General features: G+C 40.1%; 1 protein-coding gene across 1 annotated transcript; it reads right to left on the bottom strand.

Moving 5' to 3' along the window:
- Positions 1-17,485: 17,485 nt before the first annotated feature.
- Positions 17,486-18,364, bottom strand: LOC112912628 (olfactory receptor 2T1-like). Its single transcript, XM_025989289.2, has one exon. It carries the CDS (start codon positions 18,362-18,364, stop codon positions 17,486-17,488), a length of 879 nt encoding a protein of 292 aa, XP_025845074.2.
- Positions 18,365-19,728: the final 1,364 nt, after the last annotated feature.

Raw genomic sequence — 19,728 nt, 5'->3', positions numbered from 1 at the left:
ACGCACATCTTTGCGAGAGGAGCAGAGAGAGTTTTGAGACAAATACAGGGGAGAAGACACAGAAGAAAGGAGGCTATGAGACCATGGAGCTGGAAGCTGTAGGAATATAGTAGCCATGAGCCAAGGAGGACTGACAGCTACTGGAAGCTGGAAGAGGCAAGGAACTGGATTCTTCCCTAAAGCCTGAGAGTGAGCATAGCCCTCCCAACATCTGATTGCAGACTTCTGGCCCCCAGAACTGTGAGCAAGTCCGTTTCTGTTGTTTTAAGTAACTGGGTCTGTGGTAATCTGTTACAGCAGCCCTAGGGAAGTAATACAAGTAACTCATATGGTTCTTGAAGTAATTGCACACTTGGAATGTGGTTATTAGAATGGGGAATGGAAAATTTAATTTTAATTAATTTAAACTCAAGTAGCCCAAACCCGGGAGCTATCATATTGAGTTGCTCTAACTGTGCCCTTTGCCTGCACTCTACTCTCACACAGTCACACAATAAAATTTCTGACTCCCTGACAACTGTTCCTGAACAGGACCTGCCATTTCTAGTGCTCTAACTCCCACTCCAGATCTCTTCAACATTCTCACTTCTGTTCCCACCAGAGAGTGTTTGAGCACGTGGATCCCTTCTGGTTCCTTTCCTCTACTAAACAAGGAGAGCTTTAAATTTTGTTTTCAAGACATTTGAAGAGTGACACTACATAAAATGTTAAGTGGAAAGCCAGCACACCACCTCATGAGGGAGAAAGTATAAAGTGTCTAAGGTAAATATCTCCAAGGGCTTGTAGTGGGAGCCACATTTGTTTTTAAAATTTTCTAGTAGCTTCACTAAGAAAAGTAAAAAGAAACAAGTGAAATTGACTTTAATAATATATTTTATTTAACCCTGTATATCCAAAATACAATTTCAATATATAATCGAATGGAAAATGTTAACGATATAGTTTCCATTTTCTTTCTTTTTGTGCTAAGTCTTCAAAGTTGAATACTTTACACTTAGAGAACTTTCCAGTTTTCACAGGAACATTTAGTTTTCAGGGGAAATCCTTCGTCTGTATTTTGATCCTATAAAATTTATACTTGAGGAGCACCTGGGTGGCTACGTTGGTTAAGTGTCCAACTCTTGATTTTGGCTTAGGTTGTGATCTCAGGATCATGAGTTCAAGCCCCGCTTTGGGCTCTGCACTCAGCAGGGAGTCTGCTCGAGATTCTCGCTCTCTCCCTCCCCTCTACACTTCCCCCATCACATGCCTGCTCTTTCTCTCCCAAAAAAATAAGTAAATCTTTAAAAATAAATAAATAAATAACAAAATTTATAGTTGAAAAGGAGATTCACATACCTAAGATGCTTCGAACTTACTAAAAATTTTCTCAATTACTGAGGTAATTATTAGTTTTTAAGTTTAAAGTAATTTTTTAAATAAAGCAGTTATTTTATTATTAGTATTTTGTTTTTTGTTTTTTTTAATAAATTAATTTTTTACTGGTGTTCAATTTACCAACATACAGAATAACACCCAGTGCTCATCCCATCAAGTGCCCCCCTCAGTGCCCACCACCCATTCACCCCCACCGCCTGCCCTCCTCCCCTTCCACCACCCCTAGTTAATTTCTCAGAGTTAGGAGTCTTTATGTTCTGTCTCCCTTTCTGATATTTCCCACACATTTCTTCTCCCTTCCCTTCTATTCCCTTTCACTATTATTTATATTCCCCAAATGAATGAGAACATATAATGTTAGTCCTTCTCCGATTGACTTACGTTACTCAGCATAATACCCTCCAGGTCCATCCACGTTGAAGCAAATGGTGGGTATTTGTCATTCTAATGGCTGAGGAATATTCCATTGTATACATAAACCACATCTTCTTTATCCATCATCTTTCGATGGACACCGAGGCTCCTTCCACAGTGTGGCTATTGTGGACATTGCTGCTATAAACATCAGGGAACAGGTGTCCCGGCGTTTCATTGCATCTGTATCTTTTGGGTAAATCCCCAGCAGTGCAATTGCTGGGGCATAGGGCAGATCTATTTTTAACTCTTTGAGGAACCTCCACACAGTTTTCCAGAATGGCTGCACCAGTTCACATTCCCAGCAGCAGTGTAAGAGGGTTCCCTTTTCTCCACATCCTCTCCAACATTTGTGGTTTCCTGCCTTGTTAATTTTCCCCATTCTCACTGGTGTGAGGTGGTATCTCATTGTGGTTTTGATTTGTATTTCCCTGATGGCAAGTGATGCAGAGCATTTTCTCATGTGCATGTTGGCCATGTCTATGCCTTCCCCTGTGAGATTTCTCTTCATGTCTTTTGCCCATTTCATGATTGGATTGTTTGTTTCTTTGGTGTTGAGTTTAATAAGTTCTTTATAGATCTTGGAAACTAGCCCTTTATCTGATACGTCATTTGCAAATATCTTCTCCCATTCTGTAGGTTGTCTTTAGTTTTGTTGACTGTATCCTTTGCTGTGCAAAAGCTTCTTATCTTGATGAAGTGCCAATAGTTCATTTTGCTTTTGTTTCTTTTGCCTTCGTGGATGTATCTTGCAAGAAGTTACTGTGGCCAAGTTCAAAAAGGGTGTTGCCTGTGTTCTCCTCTAGGATTTTGATGGAATCTTGTCTCACATTTAGATATTTCATCCATTTTGAGTTTATCTTTGTGTATGGTGAAAGAGAGTGGTCTAGTTTCATTCTTCTGCATGTGGTTGTCCAATTTTCCCAGCACCAGTTATTGAAAAGACTGTCTTTCTTCCAGTGGATAGTCTTTCCTCCTTTATTGAATATTAGTTGACCATAAAGTTCAGAGTCCACTTCTGGGTCCTCTATTCTGTTCCATTGATCTATGTGTCTCTTTTGTGCCAGTACCACACTGTCTTGATGACCACAGCTTTGTAGTACAACCTGAAATCTGGCATTGTGATGCCCCAGATATGGTTTTCTTTTTTAAAATTCCCCTGACTATTCGGGGTCTTTTCTGATTCCACACAAATCTTAGAATAATTTGTTTGAACTCTCTGAAGAAAGTCCATGGCATTTTGATAGGGATTGCATTAAACGTGTAAATCGCCCTGGGTAACATTGACATTTTCACAATATTAATTCTGCCAATCCATGAGCATGGAATATTTTTCCATCTCTTTGTGTCTTCCTCAATTTATTTTAGAAGTGTTATATAGTTTTTCGGGTATAGACCCTTACCCTCTTTGGTTAGGTTTATTCCTAGGTATCTTATGCTTTTTGGTGCAATTGTAAATGGGATTGACTCCTCAATTTCTCTTTCTTCAGTCTCATTGTTAGTGTATAGAAATGCCATTGATTTCTGGGCATTGATTTTGTATCCTGCCACGCTACCAAATTGCTGTATGAGTTCTAGCAATCTTGGGGTGGAGGCTTTTGTGTTTTCTATGTAGAGTATCATGTCATCGGCGAAGAGGGAGAATTTGACTTCTTCTTTGCCAATTTGAATGCCTTTAATGTCTTTTTGTTGTCTGATTGCTGAGGCGAGGACTTCCAGTACTATGTTGAATAGCAGTGGTGAGAGTGGACATCCCTGTCTTGTTCCTGATCTTAGGGGAAAGGCTCCCAGTGCTTCCCCATTGAGAATGATATTCACTGTGGGCTTTTCGTAGATGGCTTTTATGATGCCGAGGAAAGTTCCCTCTATCCCTACACTCTGAAGAGTTTTGATCAGGAATGGATGCTGTATTTTGTCAAATGCTTTCTCTGCATCTAACGAGAGGATCATATGGTTCTTGGTTTTTTCTCTTACTGATATGATGAATCACATTGATTGTTTAGGAGTGTTGAACCAGCCTTGTGTCCCGGTGATAATTCCTACTTGGTCATGGTGAAAAATTTTCATAATGTGTTGTTGGATCCTATTGGTTAGTATCTTTTCAAAATTTTTGATTCCATGTTCATCAGGGATATTGGTCTGTAATTCTGCTTTTTGGGGGGGTCTTTGTCTGGTTTTGGAATTAAGGTGATGCTGGCCTCATAGAACGAATTTGGAAGTACTCCATCTCTTTCTATCCTTCCAAACAGCTTTAGGAGAATAGGTATGATTTCTTCTTTAAACGTTTGATAGAATTCCCCTGGGAAGCCATCTGGCCCTGGACTTTTGTGTCTTGGGAGGTTTTTGATGACTGCTTCAATTTCCTCCCTGGTTATTGTCCTGTTCACGTTTTCTATTTCTTCCTGTTCCAGTTTTGGTAGATTGTGGCTTTCCAGGAATGCGTCCATTTCTTCTAGATTGCCTAATTTATTGGCGTATAGCTGTTCATAATATGTTTTTAAAATCATTTGTATTTCCTTGGTGTTGGTAGTGATCTCTCCTTTCTCATTCATGATTTTATTAATTTGAGTCTTCTCTCTCTTCTTTTTAATAAGGCTGGCTAATGGTTTATCTATCTTATTAATTCTTTCAAAGAACCAACTCCTGGTTCTGTTGATCTGTTCCACAGTTCTTCTGGTCTCGATTTCGTTGAGTTCTGCTCGAATCTTAATTAACTCTCTTCTTCTGATGGGTGTAGGATCTATCTGCTGTTTTTTCTCTAGCTCCTTTCTGTGTAAGGTTAGCTTTTGTATTTGAGTTCTTTCCAGTTTTTGAATGGATGCTTGTATTGCGATGTATTTCCCCCTTAGGACTGCTTTTGCTGCATCCCAAAGATTTTGAATGGTTGTATCTTCTTTCTCATTACTTTCCATGAATCTTTTTTTTTAAACTTTTTAAAAAATTTTTATTTATTTATGATAGTCACAGAGAGAGAGAGAGAGAGGCAGAGACATAGGCAGAGGGAGAAGCATGCTCCATGCACCTGGAGCCTGACGTGGGATTCGATCCCGGGTCTCCAGGATCATGCCCTGGGCCAAAGGCAGGCGCTAAACCTCTGCGCCACCCAGGGATCCCTCCATGAATCTTTTTAATTCTTCCTTAATTTCCTGGTTGACGCTTTCATCTTTTAGCAGGATGGTCCTTAACCTCCACGTGTTTGAGGTCCTTCCAAACTTCTTGTTGTGATTTAGTTCTAATTTCAGGCATTATGGTCTGAGAATATACAGGGGACTATCCCGATATTTTGGTATCGGTTCAGACCCGATTTATGACCCAGTATGTGGTCTATTCTGGAGAAAGTTCCATGTGCACTTGAGAAGAATGTGTATTCAGTTGAGTTTGGATGTAAAGTTCTGTAGATATCTGTGAAATCCATCTGGTCCAGTGTATCATTTAAAGCTCTCGTTCCTTTGGAGATGTTGTGCTTAGAAGACCTATCGAGGGTAGAAAGAGCTAGATTGAAGTCACCAAGTATAAGTGTATTATTATTTAAGTATTTCTTCACTTTGGTTATTAATTGATTTAAATATTGGGCAGCTCCCACATTTGGGGCATATATATTGAGGATTGTTAAGTCCTCTTGTTGGATAGATCCTTTAAGTATGATATAGTGTCCCTCTTCATCTCACTGCAGTCTTCGGGGTAAATTTTAGTTTATCTGATATAAGGATGGCTACCCCTGCTTTCTTTTGAGGACCATTTGAATGGTAAATGGTTCTCCAACCTTTTATTTTCAGGTTGTAGGTGTCCTTCTGTCTAAAATGAGTCTCTTGTAGACAGCAAATAGATGGGTCGTGCTTTTTTATCCAGTCTGAAACCCTGCGCCTTCTGATGGGGTCATTAAGCCCATTCACATTCAGAGTTACTATTGACAGATATGAGTTTAGTGTCATCCTGATATCTATTCAGTCCTTGTTTTTGTGGATTGTTCCACTGAACTTCTTCTTAAAGGGGAATTTTGAGAGTCCCCCTTAAAATTTCTTGCAGAGCTGGTTTGGAGGTCACATTCAGTTCCTGCCTGTCTTGGAAGCTCTTTATCTCTCCTTCCATTTTGAATGAGAGCCTTGCTGGATAAAGTATTCTTGGTTGCATGTTCTTCTCATTTAGGACCCTGAATATATCCTGCCAGCCCTTTCTGGCCTGCCAGGTCTCTGTGAAGAGGTCTGCTGTTACCCTAATACTCCTCCCCATAAAAGTCAGGGATTTCTTGTCTCTTGCTGCTTTAAGGATCTTCTCTTTATCTTGGATTTTACAAGCTTCACTATTAAATGTCGAGGTGTTGAATGGTTTTTATTGATTTTAGGGGGGGATCTCTCTATTTCCTGGATCTTTTTTTTTTATTTCCTGTTTTATTTCCTGATTGCCTGTTTCCCTTCCCAGATTAGGAAAGTTCTCAGCTATGATTTGTTCAAAGACATATTGTGGCCCTCTGTCCCTTTCGGCGCCCTCGGGAACCCCAAGTAAATGTAGTTTTTTCTTCCTCAGGCTGTCGTTTATTTCCCTTAATCTGTCTTCATGGTGTTTTAATTGTTTGTCTCTTTTTCCTCAGTTTCTCTCTTTGCCATCAACTTGTCTTCTATGTCACTCACTCATTCTTCCACCTCAACCCTTGTCGTTAGAACTTCTAGTTTGGATTGCATCTCATTCAATTGATTTTTAATTTCTGCCTGATTGGATCTAAATTCTGCAGTCATGAAGTCTCTTGAGTCCTTTATGCTTTTTTCTAGAGCCAACAGTAGCTGTATAATAGTGCTTCTGAATTGGCTTTCTGACACTGAATTGTAATCCAGATTTTGTAACTCTGTGGGAGAGAGGACTGTTTCTGATTCTTTCTTTTGAGGTGAGGTTTTCCTTCTAGTCATTTTGCTCAGTGCAGAGTGGCCAAAAATAAGTTGTATTGGGAAAAGGAGAAAAAGAGAGGAGAGAAAGAAGGAAAGAAAAGAGAAATGAAAAAAGAAAAAAGGAAGAAAAAAGAAAAAAGAGAAAGAAAAGAAAGAAAGGGGAAAAAAGGGTGGGGGAAGCAAACAGAAATCAAAAAGCAAAACAATACAAAACACGGGGGAGTATCTTCTGTTTCTGTGGACTTTAAGTCCCTTGACTTCCCCTGGAACTTGTCCTCTAGCTGGTCTTCTGGGGGAGGGGCCTGTTGTGCTGATTTTCAGGTGTTAGCACTTGGGGGAGCTGCTCTGCCCCCAGCCTGGTGCAGGGCTCAGTGGGGGTTGTTTACCCTGTGAGGCCCCAAGAGGAACAACCCCAGTGGCTGGGCCAGCTCTGGAGCCCTGGATTCAGCTCCCACAGTAACTCCGGAGGTCTACGTCTGCAGGGCCTGGATGCTCCGGGGCCGGGCCGCTGATCTGCTCAGCTGGGGCAGGAGTTTCCTTGCTGTCCTGGGCCCTCCTGGCCTCTGCCTGTCCTGGGCGGAGGCCGGATCCTGGGCTGTGTCCCGGCGCCCTGGGCTCCCGGTCTGCGCTGTTTGATTTGCGCTCCGCCCCGCAGCCACCTCCCCGCGGAGCTGCTACCCGAGCCCCTCCGAGCTGCTCCCAGAGCCACCAGGCCCCTCTGCACGGAGGCTCTTCCTCTGCCGGAGCCGCTGCCGAGCTGCTCCCGGGTCCAGCCGTGCGCGCTGCAGCCCTTAGGGAGCTCGACGCCCTCTCCCGGGGCGCAGGTGTCTGTTAGTGTCCCAGGGAGCCCGAGGGCATCCCTGCCCTCCTGGGTCCTGCTCCAACTCCCTGTGAGCCCCTTTCCCCCCCGGGAAGGTTGGTGCAGCTCCTCCTTCTCCGGAACGGGGCTCTCCTGTCCTGGGGACACTCGCCCCGGCCTCAGCCCGGCTCCTCAAGGGCCCTTCACCCTTGGAGGCCTTTTGTTTCTTTATTTCTTTTTTCCCATCTTCCTACCTTGATAGAAGCGGGAACTCTTCTCACTGTAGCATTCCAGCTGCTCTCTCTTTAAATCTCAGGCCAAATTCGTAGATTTTCAGGATAATTTGAAGGTTATCTAGGTACTTTGGGGGGGACAGGTGATTTGGGGACCCTACTCTTCTGCCATCTTGCCCCTCCTCTCCAAGTTTAAGGTAATTAAAAGAAAATAAAATACCAGGTCCTCAGAAGCACTAGTCATATATGGCTAATAGCTACTGTACTGAAAAGAGCCTCTTTCTAGATTAGCATTCTGTGAGTGGAAACTCTATATGTATTAAAATGAAGAGAATGAATACAAACATTTTGGGTGAACCTACCTAGTAAGAGTAGAATTAAATGATTTATTGAGAATGACAGATCACAATTAGGGTAATGGGGGCACAGGAGGGTCAGTGCCAGTTCAGCCTCCAACTCTAGTAGGAGCCTGATGGGTTTACCCTCATATCAAGGGACAGGGAGCTCTGTCACTCCAACATGGTATCTCAGCATTACATGGACTATGGTTGAAGAGTATGATGACTGGCTCCACTTGTCCCATTGATTGTGTCTTCTCTTAACTCTGTCATCCTAACTTCTATTCCCAGTTCCCCAACAAATCTGAGTGTAGAGAGCAAAATGGACTCTCTCATGTCAAGCAGGAGCCTTTGTCAAGCAAGGGCCTGTGTCAAGCAATGATGCAAGCAGTTAAGGTACTGCACCTAAGAGATATCACCAGGACCAGCATCAGCTGACACCCCAGAACTGATGACAAGCAGAACCAGAGGAGGTCTGCAGAGACCCAAAACTCATTAAATACCTTTAAAAAAGGAATGATTTTGGCAGTAAAGTATCAGAGTCTTTCGACCTGACCCCTCCATGTCTGACCACATCAAAAAGGCAACTGCCACTGAAGGCTCTGACCAGTTGATCTCCAAACAGAACTGAGATCCTTTGTTGCATGAACGTTGGAAGCAGTAAATGCCAAGAGCTGGCCCAGACCAGACTAAGGCCTTATCTCAACTGGGTGCCCACAGACTGACTTTCTGTTTGGTTCATTAACTTCCTACACCCTTCTGTTATCTTGTTTGTTGTGTGGCTTGTCTTCTGTCCTGCTTTTGTGTGTAAGAAGCTTTTTGTCATTGAGGTTGGAATCCTGAACCTGCTTTATAATTGTGTGACTTAACTTTGCTTTTGCGTGAATAAAGCTGACGTTGTAGAAAGACACTACTCGCCTTCATAGCATACTCATGACAGATGGGCCCCCAAGGGCCCTTCATCTCTATCATAGGTATATGCATGTGTCATTCATCTATCATTTATTTATCACTGTATATATGTGATATATTTATATGATATATTTACATCTGTATCTAGAGATAGATCTATATCTTTCTAGAACTCTATCTCTATCATGTATGTATGTACCACCTACCTGTTATCTATCCAGTTATCTATTTATTTATCTATCTATCGTCTATCTAGATCTTGATATGTGATGTCTATAGATCTATCATCTACATATCAAAAGATCTATATCTATCTCCTTCCTTTTCCAATGCTTACTTTAGATTTAATTTGCTTTTCTTTGTCTAGTTTACTAAGATGGACACTTGTATTATTGATTTTTAGATCTACCTTATTGTCTAATATATGCATTTAGTGTCATAAAATTTTCAAATAAGACCTGCTTTTTCTGTATCCCACAGGTTTTGACAAATTGTGTTACATTTTCACTTAGCTTTATATATATATATATACATATATATAGTTTCTCTTGAGATTTCTTTGATTATTAGAAGTGTGTTTTTTAATATCCACATATTTTGGGATTTTTCAGTTATCTATTATTGATTTCTAGTTTAATTTCATTATAGTCTCAAAGCAGACTTCATACGATTTCTTTTCTTTTAAATTTGTTAAGGTGTATTTTATGATCAAGAATGTGGTCTATCTTGGTGAATGTTCTGTGTGAGCTTGAGAAGAATCTGTATTCTGCTCTGGTAGGAGAAAGTAGTCTATAGATGCCAATTATATTTGGCTGATGGTATTGTTGAGGTCAGCCATGTCCTTAGTGATTTTCTGCCTCTATTTCTGATAGACTAGTGTTAAAATAATCAATGATAATGGTGGATTCACCTATTTATCCATGCTGTTCTATCAGTCTTTCTCATGTATTTTGACACTGTGTTCTTAGACACATACGTGTTAAAGATTGCCATGTCTGCTTGGAGAATTGGCCCCCTTATCACTATGTAATGCCTCTCTTTATTCCTGATAACACTTGCTATGAAGTCTAATTGTCTGAAATTAATTTTGCTATTTCTGTTTTCTTTGATTAGTTATAGCATGGTACATATATTACATGTATGTAGGCTCCATGCCCAGCGTGGAACCCAATGTGAGGCTTGAACTCGCAACCCTGAGATCAAGACCTGAGCTGAGATCAAGAGTTGTAGGCTTAACCAACTGAGCCATAGAGATGCCCCTAATTTATATATGTTTTTATGTTTAAAGTAAATTTCTTGCAGACAACACATTAGTAAGGTCTTAGGTTTTTTTTGTGTGTGTATCTGTGTTTTTGGTTTTGTTTTTATTCATGACAGACATGGGCAGAGGGAGAAGCAGGCTTCCTTGTGAGAAGCCAGGATCATGCCCTGAGTTCAAGGCAGATGCTTAACCACTGAGCCACCCAGGCATCCTGGGGTCTTGTTTTTGATCTACTCTGACAATTTCTATGTTCAGTTTCAAGTGTACATTTTAGTTATTCAAAACTTCCATTCAACATCCTGTGCTCATCACAATTGTATTCCTTAATCCTCAAAACCTATTTAACCAACCCCCACTCCTCTCCAGTGACCATCAGTTTGTTCCCTACAGTTAAGAATCTGTTTCTTGGCTTGCCTCTCTTTTTTCCCCCTATGATTGTTTATTTGTTGTTTAAATTCCACGTATGAGTGAAATCATATGGTGTTTGTATTTTTCTGACTGATATTTTCACTTAGCATAATGCACTCTAGCTACATGCACGTCACTGCAAATGGCAAGATTTCTTTTTTAAATCTGAATAATATTCCATTATACATATAATGGAATATATCTATATCTATAATCTCACATCTTCTTTATTCATTCATCAGTTAATGGACATTTGGGCTGTTTCCATAATTTGGCTATTGTAGATAATACTGCTATTATCTAAGATTAAGGCGCATGTGCCCCTTTGAATTTTGTATTTTTATTTTTATTTTTATTTATTTATGATAGGCACACAGTGAGAGAGAGAGAGAGGCAGAGACATAGGCAGAGGGAGAAGCAGGCTCCATGCACCGGGAGCCTGATGTGGGATTCGATCCCGAGTCTCCAGGATCGCGCCCTGGGCCAAAGGCAGGCGCCAAACCGCTGCGCCACCCAGGGATCGCGCATGTGCCCCTTTGAATCTGTATTTTTGTACACCTTGGATAAATACCTAGACGTGCAATTGTTGGGTTGTAGGGTAGTTCTATTTTTAACTTTTTGAGGAAACTCCATACTGTTTTCCAGAGTGGCTGCACAGTTTGCATTCCCACTAACAACGTAAGAGGGTAGCCATTTCTCTACATCCTTGCCAACACCTGTTGTTTCCTGAGTTGTTAATTTTAGCCATTCTCACTGATGTGTCGTGATATCTCATTGTCCTTAGATTTGCATTTCCCTGATAATGAGTGATGCTGAGCACTTAAGTGTCTGTTGGACATCCTTATGTCTTTGGAAAAATGTCTATTCATATCTTCTGCCCATTTAACTAGATTATTTATTTTTGGGGTGTTGAGTCTGACAAGTTCTTTATTAGATTTTGGAAACTAACCCTTTATCAGATACGTCATTTGCAAATACCTTCTTCCATCCCATAGGCTGCCTTTTAATTTTGTTGATGGTTTCCTTTACCATACAGAAGCTTTTAATTTTGATGAAGTCCCAATGGTTTATTTTTGCTCTTGTTTGCCTTGCCTCAGGAGATGTGTCTAGTCAGACATTGCTAGAGCCAATGTCAAAGAGGCTACTGCCTATGGTCTCCTCTAGGATTTTGATGGTTCCCTGTCTCACGTTTAAGTCATTTATCCATTTTTAATTTATTTTTGTGTATGGTGTAATAAAGTGGTTCAGTTTCATTCTTTTGCATGTGGTTGTCCAGTTTTCCCAACACCACTTGTTGAAGAGACTGTTTCCCATTGCATATTCTTTCCTACTTTTATGAATATTAGTTGACCATATAGTTGTGATCCGTTTCTAGATTTTCTTTTTTTTCATTTCTAGATTTTCTATTCTGTTCCATGTATCTATATATTTTTATGCCAGTATCATACTGTCTTGATCACAACAGCTTTGTGATATAACTTGAAGTCTGGAATTGTGATGCCTCCTGCTCTGCTTTTTTTTTTTTTCTTCAAGTTTGCTTTGGCTATTCAGGCTCTTTTGTGGTTCCCAACAAATTTTAGGAGACAATCCCCATTTTTTAATTGGCATATTTAAGTCATTGACATTTAAATAATTATTGATATAGTTTATTGATTTATTATATATTATTGATTTGGTGAAAATTGATCACTGTATCATTATGTCATTATATCTAACATTTTGGTTACCACTATTTTTTCCCTAGTTTGTCATTTCTATTTTTGTCTTTCACTCTTTTTTCCCGCATTTTGTAATTTTAATTGAATATTTTATATGATTTCTTTTTTCTTCCTTCTCATCATGTCAGTTTTTAAAAACCTTTTAGAGGTTGTTCTAGAGTTTACAATATACTCATATAATGTTTATTATATAAATTATGCAAATTTCACTTCAAATAACACTGTAACAATTCATGGGTAGTGAAAATACCATATAATAACAAAATATTTCTAATTCCTTCTATCCACTCCTTTTACCATTTCTGATGTGCAGTTTACTTATACATAAGCATGCATAAACATTTATGTGTATATATAAGTACATACATAAATACATTGTTGCTATATTATTTTGAAGAAACACTTATTTGTTAGAACAATTAAGAATAAGAAATACACAAATGTTGATTTTACCTTTACTTATGTATTCTCTGGTACTCTTGCTTGGCTTGTGTAGATCTGTTACTGGCCTATGTAATTTTCCTTCTCTCTGCAGAACTTCTTTAAGCATTTCTTGCAAGACAGGTCTACTAGCAACAAATTCCTTCAATTTTGTTTACCTATAAAATTACTTCTCTTTCATTTTTGAAGGATAATTTCACAGGGTACGGAATTCTAGGTTCTCTGTGTCTGTTTTTATGCCAGTTTCCCCCGCACCAATACTAAATATTTCATTCCATTACTTTCTTGCTTGCATTGTTTCTAAACAAAAGTCAGATATAATTCTTTGCTCCTCTATCAGTAGTGTTTTTCTACCTTCGTTCCTCTGTCTTGATTCAAGATTTTTTTCTTTAACTTTCATTTTATGTTTATGGTCTCTATCTTACTTGATCTTCCTGGTTCTATGGTTTGGGGTCTGACAATAATTTGAGAAAATTATTATTGTTTCATATGGCTTAATGCTCTTAGGCACATACATGTTAAGAATTATTTTTTTCTTGACAATTGACCACTGTATCATTATGTAATGCTCTTCTTTACCTTTCATAAGTTTCTTTGCTTTGAGCTACTGTAAGCTTTATGCATGCAACTAATACAATTCTGTATGATTTTCAAAATTTTGTAATTCTATCACTCCAAAGGTGGCAGAATAGAGATATAAATATGGATATGGAAATGAATATAGAAAAAAAAGGAAAAAAAAGAAAAAAAAGGAAATAGATATAGATTTATGCATAGACTATAAGATTTAGCCACTTTATAATTTACCAGGGTGTGCTTAGAGGATAAATTAAAGAATATACTAGGAAAATGAGATTACAGACATATCTGTGCTTTCACATGAAATGTATTTCACAGTATAGGACTTATGATGAAGCATACATGTACAAATTTTTGTTTGACACACTTCTTTTCAGTTATTTTGGATATATAACCAAGAATGGACTTGCTGAGTTATAAGGCAATTCTAAGTTTACCTTTTTGAGGAGCCACAAATTATTTTTCGTAGCAGCAAAGTGCTTTTATATTGTATACTTATAGAATATGTGTTATATTGGAGTTTGTAATTCAGAATTAGCTCCAATCTAGTCTTTAAAAAGATAATAAAAACTGGGCAGATAATTTAAACTAATTCAATAATAATCTATTACCTCCTATGATCCAGGATGATCCCAATTGAAGACAATTAATGAAAAAAAAAAACAGACAAAAGTTCAGCCCTAGGTAAGTCTTGCCTTATTAAGTACATATAGAAAATCTGGCTGTAAAGAGAATGTGTACAGACAACTTGTATTTGTCCCATTGTCTCATCAACTACACTCACAAATTCGAAAGTATATTCCCAAGGGGAGATTTCACACAGGGAGCATAAATGAAAACTTTTGATAAGGGTAGAAGTAAATGATGGGCAAGTTTGCAATCCATTAGCGGTTAACATTGCTTGTCTCAGGAAGGATTTGGTAACTGTTAGGTACTTTTGTCATTTTCTCCTGAGTTGTCACTATCCTTCTTCCATCATCTTCTCAGGCAAAAAATGTTTTCTACAATGCTAGAGTCTGCCCTCATTGTTCCTGAAATTTAGCTTTGAGCTTCTCTACTTCATTTGGTATCTTTCATGTCTAATAGAGCTAAGCTTCACCATGTCACTTGTCCCCTCATTACTCAGCTTTAGAATCTTTCCATTTTCATGGTTTTAGGTTCTAGTAAAATAAAGAAAATAAATTGTGGCTTACATTTTAAATTGGAAATTATGAGTTTCTTAAGTAAGTTCCAGATCTAATTGGAGTTTGTCATTTTTTCTGTGTGTGGATCACATTCTCAGAGCTACTGATTTTATAGTCTCCATGTTGCATTGTGATGTGTGCCTCCTTGGGTCCACTTGAACCTACTTTTCAGCAAGCTTTTTCCAGCATTCCAGCAATCTGGAGCCACACAGTAATTTCTCTTGTGCCACAAAAAGGGCCTGTTCTCTTCCTGTCATGCTTGTTTTGTGAAAGGACGTTAGATTAGGTTCACTGTAAGTACCGAAAACAAAACAGTAGATTAGCTCCGTGATTTCACCAACTCAGTTTCCTTCTATATTGTTAATTTGCCCTCTTCATCTGCTGGCTTTTATCTCTTGTACAAGACATCTGCGGAAGTTCTGGTGGTCATGACTACATGTCAGCTAATAGGAAAGAGTGGTGAAATGAAGAGTGTGATCCCACCCTGATTTCTAAGGACAGTGCTGGAAGGCACATACATTTATGCTTGTAGTTCACTTTACAGCTTGGGTACATAGCCATATCTAGCTGCATTGGTGATTGGGAAATATATTTACTTCAGTTAAAATAGAGTATTTTTTTTTCTCAGTTAAAATTAAGTATATTTTTAAAGAAGGCAAAATTGGATATTAGGGAACAACTGGTTCTGTGTATCCCAAGAACGGATGAACAGACAGCTTATCTCCTACATGTCAGTTTTCAAAGCTTGCTCACCTGTTTAATGGGCATGAGGTCAGATGCATTACTAATTGCAAATTATGGCTTTCTTTTTTATTTGGGTAAGTGATAACAAGTCAAAGGATGTGTAAGGTCATGCTTATGGGGTATGAGGTGGGGGACTGTGGTGGTGAAGGGAATCCTGTTCTAGAATCAGGTAGTAGGCATATGCTTTTTTGATTTTGGCCGCATACCCTCTTGGAATAGAAGTCACTCCTCCCTGAGTAAATTCCTTTTTTGAAGAGAAAATGTAGTAGAAATGTTTGGGTGGGAGTGCAAATCTCTTTGCTGTTCTTGATTTTTATGAAGAGTCAATTTAGAGAAATTATTATTATTATTTTATTATTATTAAAGGTTTTATTTATTCATGCGAGACACAGAGAGAGAAGCAGAGACATAGGCAGAGGGAGAAGCAGGCTCCCTGTGGGGAGCCTGAAGCGGAACTCCATCCCAGGACCTCAGCATCATGACCTGGGTCGAAGGCAGATGCTTAACCATTGAGCCACCCAGGTGCTCCAATTTAAAGAAATTAATCCAGCTGCAGTAAAAGGGATGCAGATTGAACTTTAAGGATGACTTTTGGCCTCTGAAGACTTTCAGTGATGTCTTAAGAAAACAGAAAGTGATTTTTGGCATCTCTTATGATGGCTGCATTCTTTTTTTTTTTTTTAATTCATGAGTGACAGAGAGAGAGAGAGAGAGAGAGAGAGAGAGAGAAAGGCAGAGACACAGGCAGAGGGAGAAGCAGTCTCCTCACAGGAAGCCCAATATGGGACTTATGGGACTTGATCCTTAAACTGGGGTCACACCCTGAGCCAAAGGCAGACGCCCAACCACGGAGCCACCCAGGTGTCCCTGATGGTTGCTTTCTATAATCAAATACTTGGGATGATAAAGTATGGTCTAGCTTAGAGATACAAGACTGCAATCAGGGACTGTTCTTTCCTCCCTCTCTGCTGCATTCTATGTTAAATGGTGAAATATGTAAGAGCAATAAGAATTGCTAAAGGGATTTAAGGGGAAGTTAAGGAGTGGAGTAGGTTGCATGTGATTAGATTTGTGTGTATACACACATCTTGGAAAAACAAGCTGTAGTTGTGTATATGAGGTGGGATGAGAATGAGGGCCGGGAACCCCGTTTGGTAATTCCAGCATCATCCAAGTAAAGAATGAGTGTATCTTTGACTATGAGAGTGGTAGTTGCAACTATAAGGATTGAATCTCATGGAAAGGTAAGCAGTGACAGTCAAATGGACAGGATTTGGTGAGGGATGAGATATGTAGGTGGTGACAGAGACCTGCTGACCTGATGAAGCAGTCACTCAGTTACCAACCCTGGAGGGGATATCATGACTTTGTTTGTTGGCATGATGAATTTGAGATGCCTCTGGAACATCCAGTGTGGGTATTGAGGTGGAGTTGGGTGGTGAAGAGCTTGGAGGAGACATCTCATGGCCTATAATATGTGTGACAGACTTTGGTGTACCATGAATGAGAGTGATTTAAGAGACTGTGGACTGAGAAAAGAAAACCTGTGGTCTAGCACCAGGTTTTAATTCATTTATCACTTAATTGGAAGGAGTGGGCCAGAATAGGAGAAAAACCAGAAATGTGATGTCACTACCAAAGTAGAAAGATTTTCAAGGAGGAACTAACAACAGTGCCAATGCTGTTGAGATTAGGTAATAAATGTTCTTTGGCCTTGTCCATTTATTCAATGAATATTTATTGATGAGGGTACAATATTAAAGTCAAAGCCATGTTTTTCATATTCTAAGGGTAAAAGAAACCTTGAATTAAGAAACATGAAAGAGATGGCGGAATGAAGTGAAGGATGTCTGGAAAGGCATCTTTCCATTTTGGAAAGGGTGGCCTGTGCAGGCATCTCTGATATGATCACATTTGAAAGTTCCTAAATGCAGTGCAGGAGAAAGCCATGCAAAAATGTGGAGGAAAGCACCCAGGCATCAGGAACCATGTGCGAAGGACCACAAGCTAGAATTGTGCTTAGGAATTCTGACCAATAACAAGAGGGCCAGTGCAGCTGGAGGAGAGGAAGGAGAAGTTTGGGGAAATAGCCATAGGTGGCTATTCTACTCTTGACTTCTCTTCTCAGAAGAAAATCCTATCATGGGCTCCTGGAGCCACAGGGACATCCTAGAGGAGGAGGACCCCTCTCTGAGTCTTAAGCAGTCCTACCCACCCTACACTTCCCTATGACCTTCTTCATTGCTCCTGTCACTTCCTTGTTCCTGAGGCTGTAGATGACAGGGTTCAGCATGGGTGTGAGGACTGTATAAAAGATAGACACTACATCATCCTGGCCAGGAGAGTGGTAAGATGCAGGTAACATATAGGTATACACAAGAGGCCCATAGAAGAGGTTGACAACTGTTAAGTGGGAGGAGCAGGTGGCTAGGGCCTTCTGACGCCCCTCCACGGAGTGCATCCCAAGCACTGCTGCCAGAATGAGGGCATAGGAGGTGGTGATGAAGGCAATGGGCAGCAGAAGGACCACCACACCTGTCACAAAGAGCACTTGCTCATAGGCTGCTGTGTCAGCACAGGCCAGCCTCAGCAGCGAAGGCACCTCACAGAAAAAGTGTGCAATCTTCCTTGAGCCACAATAGGGGAACTGTAGGGTCAATGCTGTCTGGACAGAGGCATTGATGGATCCACCCAGCCAGGAGGCAGCCACCATGAACAGACAGGTCTGGTGGCTCATGAGTGATGGGTAGCGCAGAGGGTTGCAGATGGCCACGTAGCGGTCATAGGCCATGAGGGCCAGCAGGAGGCATTCAGCGGCCCCAAGGAACATGAAGAAAAACATTTGTGCCCCACAGCCCACAAATGAGATGCTAGTCCAACCAAAGAGGAAACCTGCTATCATCTTGGGGACGGTGACTGAGGTGAAGAAGATGTCCAGGAAAGACAACTGGCTGAGGAGGAAATACATGGGTGTGTGGAGCCGGGCATCAGCCCAGATCAAGAGGACCATGGCAGTGTTGCCAGCCATTGCTAGTGTGTAGACTACCACAACCATGCTGAAGAGGAACAGGTGCATTGGACTGTCATTGAAAAGACTTGTGAGGACAAAGCCGATGGTAGAGGAGTGGTTCCAGGGCCCTCTACTTGTCTCCTGCCAAGCCTCACTGTAGGGAGGAAGGAAACCAACTTATCAAGGGCTCAGAAGCATCCACTCTGAGTTTGAGAGAAGGTGATGGATGAGAACAGCAAAGGGCAACAAGTAAGCTGGCACAGAGGCTGTGGGAGTTCTTCTTAATACTCTTGCAAATTTTTGTAGGTTTGGCATTATTTCATGTTGAAAAATACTCTAAAAGATATAGCATGCAGCCAAAGCAGTGCTCAGAGGGGAAGTTATAATGCAGAATGTGTATGTTAAAAAAGAGGAAAGACTGAAAACCAATGATCAAAGTTTCCATCTTAAAAAGTTAGAAAAAGAAACACAATGCATTAGAATACCCCATGTTTTGGGAGCGTTAAATGGTTAACAATATGTGTAGGATGCTTAGGGTACAGGCAGGCAGGAGGCATATGGTGTTTGTCAGCAGCTGATAACACCACAACTGTTACCACTTTAATAACTCATTTTAATAACCCTGAGCCTCTGCTTATCTCTCTATATTAAATGGGTCATGATACTTGCTATTGAATAAGAAAAGAATACGTTTTGCATAATAGGTTCAATAAGTATTAGAACACTTCCCTTTGTCACTTAAGCAAATTAGTTTTGCAAAATAATCATACAATCAACAATTTTACCCACCTGCAAAGAGCTCCTAGTCCCTCCCCCTTGGAGACTCCCCTTCTACAAGTCTTGTTCTCAGAAACCTTGTGTTTGTTGTGATGGTGCTCCTCCACTGCACACTGGATCTCCCTACTTCGACTGGGTATTCTTATGACTAAGGACTCTGTCCTTTCCTTCTTTTATATTTCTCCACAGAAATGAGTTTGCATGGTCTCTGGTCAATGCTTATGGGATGTGTGTGGTGAATAGATGAAAGAAACGCAACCTTGCCCACATAAACGCTATTACCTTTGTGGCTGTCTTTTGGTATTGCCAACTGGATTCAACACCCCTTTGGTGGGAGCTGTGCATAAGTAACTGTTCCTAGAAATTATTGATTGTCCTGACACTATCAATTTCTCCCTTTGTGGCAGTTTCTCAGTATTAACACACACACATCTGCATCGCCATGTTTGAGATACGTGTGTGCATGTGTGTGTCTCAGAATAATTAAGGTGATTCTTTTTCTTTCAGATTGGTCACTGGGGGAAGAGGATATATTTTTCCATTACTGCCATCTCTAGCTTGCTTAGATGTGAACTGGTACCCTCTAGGTATTAAACATACACTAGAATGAATTAAAAAAGGAATCCTCGATGTAAACAATACATTTTATGTTG

The sequence above is a fragment of the Vulpes vulpes genome, chromosome 7, assembly GCF_048418805.1.
Source record: "Vulpes vulpes isolate BD-2025 chromosome 7, VulVul3, whole genome shotgun sequence".
Taxonomy (NCBI): Eukaryota; Metazoa; Chordata; class Mammalia; order Carnivora; family Canidae; genus Vulpes; species Vulpes vulpes.
The sequence above is the reverse complement of the archived record's forward strand: the minus strand, read 5'-3'. Positions and strand labels throughout refer to the sequence as shown.